Raw genomic sequence first — 9,157 nt, 5'->3', positions numbered from 1 at the left:
ATCCCACAACTTAATTTGGAAATGAATAGAAGCAGATCTGGGAGCAAGAATACAGGAGGGAAAAGCCTTAGTATTCTAGTAATGATGCCAAAAGGCATTAAAGAGACCAGTATGATGGAACTTGGCCTGATGGCTCATACTGGTGATCCCAGCACTTGAAAGGCAGAGACAGGTGGATTGCCATGAGTTCCAGGCAAAGCTGTGATCCCAGCACTCTGGAGGTAGAGGCAGAAGGTGCTAGGGTGTTACTTAGCATGCAGATGGACTTGAAGGACTTCCGGCTTATGGACACCCTATACTCAGAAAAACAAGATTTGGATAGCATAGAAGCTCAGTAGGTCAAGTACTCCCCTGCATCGCAATGCTTAACAGTGTTGCTCACAAACTCACTAAATTAGTACTGGCCTAACACGTAGGCCCTAAACTGCAGTTTAAAAAACAACACAGCTGGGTTGTAATCCCAGCATCTGGGAAACTGAGCCAGAACTAACAGCAGTTCAAGCTCAGCTTGAGGCTACATAACAAAATTTGGTCTCAAGAAAAAAATGGGAGGAAGGGAGATGAGGGGCCGGCTGGGCTGGAAGGGAGAAGAAAAAGAGGACGAAGAAAAAGAAAAAGCGGAAAAACAGAAGAAAAACGAACCCAGGAAGTCATCAGAGCAGCTTTCTGAAGTCTGTTAGCAGCGGGCTGCCCTAGGTACTCCCCGCCCACTCTCCCTGGCTCCACCCTCACCCCGCCCCCGCGCGCCAAGGCAGCAGGGGGCGCTCTGCCTGCCCGGCCCAAATCCCAGGAGAGGCCCCGCCCCTTCGTTAGCTCATCCACGAGCGCCACGGTCGCGCCCCACTGACGTCAGACTGCTGTGTGGCCGGCTGGACGGTGGTGAGCTGGTGTGCTGGGCAGTTGGGGAATGGTGGTCGTGGGTGCTGCTGCCTACTAGGGCGGGAGGGCGACTGAACCGAGAGAGTTGGAGACCGCCAGAGCAGGTTTGTTCGCGGAGGCTCCAGGAGTCCATGGGTGGCTTTTGTGACTCTATTTAACCTGGCTAGTCCGCGGGGCACGAGTCCCAAGGGCAGACAGAAGGCCCATAGGTGGACTAATTTTGCTCCCAGATCATGTTTTGTGCATCTCGGAAATGAGGGTTGGCTTCTTTGCGGGGTGGGGAGGGGAGTAGTTTCCCCTTAGATAGAGGACTCTCTTGATACCAGTCCTCCAGCAGTTAGCCACGCTGTTAGGCAGCAAGTCACGTCACTGAACACTAAACAGCGGAGAGTGAGTTCCTATTATTTCAAGTACCGTATGGTATGGTGCATTACAGACGTGCCTGAGAAACTTTCATAGAGGCATAGGTTAGTCTCTGGGAAGCCTGAAGAAGGACCATTAAATCCAGCCCTGAAAACTGGAAATTTTCCTAAAGAGAGAGATGGCATAGAGGCCTCTTGGGGTTCTCTTAGTTCTGAAATTACCTGTCAGGAGACGTGTCTTAGTAGTAGGAATTGTGTATTTACCTACGCTTCCGTCAGCCGCTCTAAGCCTCTCTCTTCTGGCCAGAAGAACGGAGCTAGTAAGAGTGCCTACTAAGCGGCGTTAAGGAAAGTTCAGTGAGCTAATCTGTATAATAGTTAAAATAGGATCTGGTGCAGTACATCCTCAAAGGTTCAACCTGATGGAACAGCACACCCTATTTTGAGGGCAGCTTTTTAAAAGCTGACTCCCCATAATCCTTCTTACTTGTAAAATTGTCGTTTTTTCTCTATTGCCAAGTGTGAGGTTCAGATGGGCAGAGAGGAGGCTGTATCATTAAGAGGGCTGGTCCTCATGCAGTTTGTGTCTCAACTTGTTTGGGCCAAATTGTCAGGAGAACTTTCTAGTCTGGGCAAGGTCCTGTTCTTGAGTCACAAATCAGTAACAGTCACAAGTCAGCCCACCTGATTAAGATCTCTTAGGCCAGGACTACTTAAGAATCATGTGTCTGAGTTTCTGTACTTGGTAAATATTCGTTAGTCTTTGGTTTGCATATTTGAAGCAGATAGCATGAGCCCTGATGTCTGAGCTGTACGGCCTGTTAGGCTGAGGATGGAAGTGAGGGGCTGTGAACATGGATTAGAAGACAGTTCACACTCTTATGTTTGTTAATTTCTAATTGAAATTTAGCATTTATGAATTCACATAACAAGTATTAAGTATGACTCTGTTAATGGCTTTAGTGATCTCAGGTATTTTCATATCAGAATGTTGTGATGGGATTGTTGTTTGTTTTGAGACAGGGTCTTGCCAAAAAGCCAGGATTAGTAACTCCAAACTATTAGGATTACGGAACTGCTGGCAGGATGTTGTTTATGTCCTGAGGTTGCTGCATCTTTTAGACTTGCTGATTCTTATGTGATGTGATGATAAAGAGCCATGCGTGTTTTGCTCTCATAAGTTTGATTTTCATGTTTTGACAAGATTGTTTTCCACAGAGAGCCTATGCCTAGGTTCTCTTTGTGAATTTTCATACTCGATAATATTTATTTATAATCTTTAGAAGCTGTGCAAGGTGTTGACTCTTTCAAGTCACATGATGCCCAGCCTTGTTTCTGCGCTCACTCTATGAGAATGTGTCTTTTCTCTGGGCTTTAGTGCCATGCCTTCTCATTTTTGTGTTTTGGTTGCTTGTTTGGTTTTGGTAGTGAGCCTGTGGTGAAGGTAACCCTCTAGCATGGTGCCGGAGTGATATCCTATGCTCTTACCCAGTGCAAGAAAGCTGTAATGAGCCTTAGAAAGAAAAATAAATATTTTAGATAAGCTCTGTTTAGGTTGAGTTCAGTATTAGTGAATTACTAATGTATGGTCATTCAAACAGAATCATATACAAATAAAACAAAACCAAACCATAAAATGTGGTTACATATTGAGAACTTGACAAAAATGTGACCCATCGGCTTTCAATGGCCTACCTCTGGGTCTCCAGAGGAATGGTTTGATATTGCCCATTTAATGGTTTGTTACCATTAGTGGTAACTTTATAGAACATAATTACCACAGAGAGTGGGAACATACTAGGTTTTCTTTCTAATGCTGTGTATGTTATGTGTTTGAAAACAACCAGAGAGGTGGTTTATAAGTTTTACAAGTGTGTTAGCTAAGTGGTGTGCAAAAAATGTCAAGGCCTTGGGCACGTAAAGACACCTACTGTCCAGCCTAACACCCACCTGGGGAAGAACTGATTTCCACACATCGTTCCTTGACAATTCGTTCAGGTGACTACACGAATGCACACACATCCATAAACTCAGTGTATGGGCGTATGTGTGTGTGTATGTTTAATAAATCTAAGGTTAATAAAATTTAAAAAGCTAAATACAATTAAGAACTTTAATGAAATTAAATCTGTTCATAAAATACGTTGAGCCTGTGTTTAGCTTAGTCTTTGAAAACCTTAACCAGTTTGTTACCTTGCGGCCTTATTTACATATCTGTAGGTCTTGAAAGGCATTTTTTGGTTGAGACCACTGTGTGTGTTCATGCATCTAAGAATGTTGCTGTCTTGGACTCCCTTGTTTGCTTTCTAAAATGAAGAAAATTTAAAATGAAGAAGGCCTGTAATTCTATCTTAGAAGGAGAAAGGAACACATACTGGGCACCCTCTTCAGATTTGGGGAAATGATCCATGGATGGAGGCAGTGTGTATTACTTGACCCCCTGGGAGAAAGATCACACAGCACCACATGGTAGGACTTGTGATGGGACCTGCAGGGACTGACCCATAGAGAGGTATCAGAACCTCTAACAGAGCATCGCCATGGTGCAGAGGAACCTGTGTAGCCTCCTTGTGCTGATCACATCGTCTTACTGACAGAAACCCTGGCGTTGTTTCCACAGAACTGTCTGCCCTTCAGTGCTTCATCCTTGGTTAAGGAAATGACCAACCAGGTAAGATCTGCAGGGAGAGGGAAAGCTTCAGTTAGTTACCGGCAAATTCAGACCTAATAGATTGCCTGGGTGTGTGGTTAGGGCAACGATTGTTTAATTCTTGCCCTGTTCTTCCTAGATGCCTAGGTGACTTTGGGTACCTCCTCATCACAGGGTTAGGTGGCATTTGAAAGTGCACCACACTAAGATTACTTCATGCCACAGTTGCCACAGTTTAGAGGGGGACTGAGGAGGTTTAAAAGAATTTATAGGGGGCTGGTGAGATGGCTCAGTGGGTAAGAGCACCTGATCGCTCTTCCGAAGGGCCGGAGTTCAAATCCCAGCAACCACATGGTGGCTCATAACCATCCGTAACAAGATCTGACGCCCTCTTCTGGAGTGTCTGAAGACAGCTACAGTGTACTTACATTAAATAAATAAATAAATCTTTAAAAAAAAAAAAAGAATTTATAGATAAAAGTAAAGTCAGTAGGAGGTAGGACAGCCAATAAGCACCTTAGGATTACACACAAAGGTACGTGTATGGGCTGTGTTGTCTCCTACAACTGTAAAAATTAGATTTCAAACAGGACTCAGCTTCCTCCTAGGTCTGAGGTGAAGAAAGTATAACTGGTCTTAGATTGTTGGGGTGGGGCACATTGTAGTCAGGTGTGACGCGGCACACCTGTGGGGGCACACCTAGGGGACTGAAGCTGGAAGTCTCTTGTAAGCCTTGGCTACAGAGTTTGAAGCCAGCCCCAGCTACCTAGAAAGCCCCCACCTCAAAAGCAGAGCGCAGAGCTGATTTTCTCTGCTGTAGCTATACAAAGGTGTCATGTAGGTCCCAAGGCTGTGTAGGATGGTCAGGGAGGGGGCATAGGGAGTGGCTGCTGCCACTTGGCTCCAGTCTCATTTGGAGGGGGGTGTTTAAGATAACTGAGACCCATCACTGACTGTGACTGCTGTTCTTTTGTAGTACAGCATTCTCTTCAAGCAAGAGCAAGGTAAGCAGCCTACCGCTTCAAGCAAACGCTTTTGTGGAAAAAATTGTCCTCCCGGTTTCTTTAAGATTTTATCACAGCCGCCTGACACAGATCCTAGATACGTTAACTTTGCGTTGGCCATGGCAGCCAAAAGCAAATACGCTCAGTGAAAAAGTAAATAGCTATTTTGGGTCTGGTGGAGCAAGCCTGTAATACAAGCTGCCCAGGAAGTAAGGTAGGATCGTGAGTTCAAGGCCAATCTAGACAAGATATCGAGATCTTGTCCTAATATAAAAAGTGAAAAGAAGGCTGGAGATATGGCTTGATGGTAAAGCACTTGCCTCACATGCACAGGGCCAATCCCAGTACTAATACACACACATACACACACACATGCATACTTATAAACAAACAAAGAAAAGTAGGAGTCAGATGGCATAATGGAGAACTGCGATAAAGAAAGCTCCTCCACCTGAGGAAGATGTAATGCTGTGCTTTCCTGATGTCAGGGTGGGGGGCCATATTCTTAGCCTCAGAATACTGTTGATGTCTGTATGCTATGGAGATGGGTTTAAACCTGGTCCTAACTTAGAGTTCACTGTGAAGTCTTTACACAACAGCCTCCATTTACAAGTATGGTAACTCTTTTAAAGGACATTTGTCTCTCTATAAAAGCAGAGGGTGAAACAGAATTCTGTTGAGGCACTTCGGTGCAAGGCTGTGGCAGTGGCAGTGACAGTGATGGGACTAGCAGCAGGATAGGTCTGAGACCACTGTAAGGACCAACTCCCTAAGGAGACAGCCCTGCAGAGGAGCAGCATCTGTGCATGGACAAGGTAACCCTGTCCAGTTTCTTCTTTGTAATACAGACGGGCTAGTGCAGGCTTGGGAGTTTGTAAGGTGCCCAACAAAAGCTGCTCCACTCCAAATAAGTGAGGTAGTCTGAAGTTTAAGCCCCAAGTGTTCTCCTAGTTAACAAGTGAGCTGATGAGAGTACCAGGCAGCAGCTCTGCATGAAGCTAATACCATCAGGCCCAAGCTGAGAAGGCTTGGGTCTGGTCTATGTAAGGAAACTGTGACACGTGTAGACTGGTGTTTTAGAAAGGTAGCTCTGGAGAATTGTAGCCAGGCATGGATGAAGCTTCTGTGCATGCTTACCCTGTTTAACAGATGCACACTAGCTCTGCAGATTCCACAGTACAGCTCACAGAATGTGTAGCTCTCTAACTTATGGACTTGAGCTAATATCTTGAGTTTGAATCCTACCTCTATCCTTCTTAGCTTTGTGCCTTCGGGAGAACAGCAAGGCATCCCCGAGCCTTACTTGTATAATGAGAATGGTCTTTTGGGGGGAGGAGGGAAGTTCAACACTGGTGATAAAGTCCAGGGCCTTGTCCTCTCTAGGCAAGTACTCCACCTCAGCTCTTCGTTCTTTGAAAAGGATTTCCCTTGTAACTTGGTCTTGCCCTGACCTTGCTGCCTCTATTTCCTAACTACTGCAGTGACAGACACAGGGAGGCCACCACCCACAGGTATGATATTGGTAGGACTTATTTCATGAGGCAGCTGTGATTAAGACAACAGGGAGGATTAATGTAATAAGCAGTCTTAAGCATAATAACGACATTTATAGTAAAATATACCTCATACATTTTTAGACCAATACTGTTATAGAACTGTCTCCTGGTTTCCAAAGACCTCTGAGGTCTTAGCCCCAGTTAAGTTGAGGCCCTTGGGAAGGGGCGATTCCTCACTCATTTAGTCTCTGATTGTTGAGTGGACGGCAGATTACTGGATCAGTCACTGTGTTTGGGGTCTGAAGACTTACCTTACTCTGATTCTGCTTCTGTTCTTGGAAACTTGAGTTTTAGGGTAGGTCGCTAACACTAAACGAGAACCTCTAGTTTTCCTGTGTGTTCCCACAAGTCCAGCGGTACGGACAGTGAAGAGATGCAGAGAAGTGGGCGTTACTTCAGAGTTGGCAGCCTGTATTTCAGCTGTGCGTATTACATTTAATTTGGGAATTGTGTGCATAGAAACTTTAAGTGAAGCCCTTTCCATTCTAGCCCATGATGATGCCATATGGTCAGTTGCCTGGGAGACAAACAAAAAGGAAAACATCGAAACAGTGGTCACAGGATCCCTGGATGACCTGGTGAAGGTCTGGAAATGGTGAGCACCTCTCCCCTTTCAAAACCATGGAAATTAGGGCCAAGGGTTTTGCTTCTGGCCTCTCAGTTGCTATAAATAAAGCATTGATTTTTTTTTTTTTTTTAACCAATAAAGCAATAACAGCATAGTAGCTTTAAAACAACAACTTTTTTTTTTTCTCGTTTGGTTTCCTGATATGTGGAATTAAAGCTCTATGTGGTAGAGAGCCCCAGAGTTAACCCTGGCAACATTCTGTGTTTAGTTCTCAGGTTTCTGCATTTCATTGACCATTTGATGGTAATGTCCAAGGATGTAGAAGTTTTGATGCCTGTGCAGTGCTTTGTGTGTAAAAAACCATTTTTCTGTCCCTATTGTAGGCGTGATGAGAGGCTGGAGCTCCAGTGGAGCCTGGAGGGACATCAGCTCGGGGTGGTGTCTGTGGACATCAGCCACACCCTTCCCATTGCTGCATCCAGCTCTCTAGATGCTCATATTCGCCTCTGGGACTTGGAAAATGGCAAACAGATGAAGTCTATAGATGCAGGACCGGGTAAGACCTCTACGTTTAGGCGAGATGCTAGGAGTCCAGAGTCTTCTTTCAGACCGTTAAGGATAGACTGTTTCTAGTTCAGAACTGCAGGCACTCCTATCTAATTCAACCCAGATGTCACTTTGGCCACACAAGGGAGTTAGACTGAGTGATGAGCATACACTAAAGACAACCTTACATAATTTCAGGCCAGGTTTGGCTGCCAGATGGATTGTAGTGCTGTACTTATGGGAAAGCCAAACCAAACCAGTTTTTTGGATTTGAGAATTGAGAGTTTGGTATTGTGGAGCCGTGCTGGGCATGCTAGTGGGTCTCTACTTGACACATTCTGAGGAGATACATTCACTGCTTTCCAGAAGGCTCCAGTCTGAATAGTGGTTATCTTTATTAATTGTGGTCAAAGTGTCTGGGTTCTAGTGTGTGGCACACAGAGAGAAAGGAACAAGTTCGTGGATCTTTTTAAAAATACTGTGGAGCAGTGTTCCTGCTCCTCAGCCTCAATGGACATTATCTGAGATGGTAAGGGACAATTTTACTGGACATAGAACAAACAGTATGACATTCCAGGATTCCTTTTAGCCTCCTATTTACTTAAAATGCCTATGTGGTCCTCACTAGCAAAGCCTGTTGTGCTTCAGTGGGCAGTGATTTCGAGAGATGCAGAGAGCTTGACATCACTGCATACTCCTGTGGTGATTCCAGAAGAGCTGCTCAGGTGCTTGATGGAGCTGATTCCCCAGTAGACTTGCCTCCCTCCAGTTATGCTCACAGCTACTGTCAGCCACATATATACATATATGTGTGTGTTTATATATATGGAGAAAGAGAGGGAGGGAGGGAGGAGGCTCTAGGACTTGTAAGGACAACGAGTAGTCTAGGAATGAGTGCCTCTCTCCTTAGAAACAGTAGTCCTTGGCTTACTACTAGAGTTTTTGTTGAGACTATGCATGCCCAGTTCCTGTTTGAATCCTCTGAAATACCCATTAAGAGTAGGACTGAAACGTGTATCTGGAAAAAGCCACTCGGATATTTTGTGACTTCCCAGATGGTTGTCTGTGCCTACACCCTTCTCTGTTTGCATTATTCATGGAGAACAGGGATCTCTACCATTCTGCAAAGCCTGTTAGCAACCGAACATAAGGAGCATCGAGGAGAGAAGGGCATAGATTAAAGATTTTTTTTTTTATAACATGTTATTTATTTCTTGTGTGTGAGCGCCTGTGTGTATGTGTGTGTTCGCCTGCTGAGCAGTCTTTCTGATCCTACTGCTGCTTTTTCATTTTGGGTACCTGCACCCCTCAGGACAGTGACACTGGCTACTGTGTATTTGTTGTGGCTTTATATACATCATGCATGAAGAAATGAGTACTGCTTTGGTCCTAAGTGAAAGGATTCTACCTGTCCAGCTTGCTTTTCCTTCTGCTGGGTTGTAAAGGTTACTGGGTTGCTTTTGATATGTTTTAGGAGTCGGGTTTTGGAGTTTTAGATTTTTTTTTTTTTTTTTTTTTTTTGTTTTTCGAGACAGGGTTTCTCTGTATAGCCCTGGCTGTCCTGGAACTCACTTGGTAGACCAGGCTGGCCT

At 44.8% G+C, this 9,157-nt stretch overlaps 1 protein-coding gene across 4 annotated transcripts in view; it reads left to right on the top strand.

Moving 5' to 3' along the window:
* The first annotated feature begins 805 nt into the window (after positions 1-805).
* Positions 806-9,157, top strand: part of Wdr61 (WD repeat domain 61) — an 18,763-nt gene continuing 10,411 nt past the window's right edge. Inside the window, exons 1-5 of one of the 4 annotated variants that reach the window (XM_021206475.1) lie at positions 806-879; positions 3,862-3,912; positions 4,873-4,895; positions 6,941-7,046; positions 7,403-7,575. In XM_021206475.1, coding sequence (XP_021062134.1) covers positions 7,551-7,575 — 25 coding nt within the window. In that variant the 5' untranslated portion in view covers positions 806-879; positions 3,862-3,912; positions 4,873-4,895; positions 6,941-7,046; positions 7,403-7,550. Of the gene's footprint in view, positions 984-3,861; positions 3,913-4,867; positions 4,896-6,940; positions 7,047-7,402; positions 7,576-9,157 lie in introns of all 4 variants that reach the window. The other 3 variants (XM_021206473.1, XM_021206472.1, XM_029543618.1) reach the window with 3 other exon arrangements.

This window comes from Mus pahari, chromosome 10, assembly GCF_900095145.1.
Source record: "Mus pahari chromosome 10, PAHARI_EIJ_v1.1, whole genome shotgun sequence".
Classification (NCBI taxonomy): domain Eukaryota; kingdom Metazoa; phylum Chordata; class Mammalia; order Rodentia; family Muridae; genus Mus; species Mus pahari.
The sequence above is the reverse complement of the archived record's forward strand: the minus strand, read 5'-3'. Positions and strand labels throughout refer to the sequence as shown.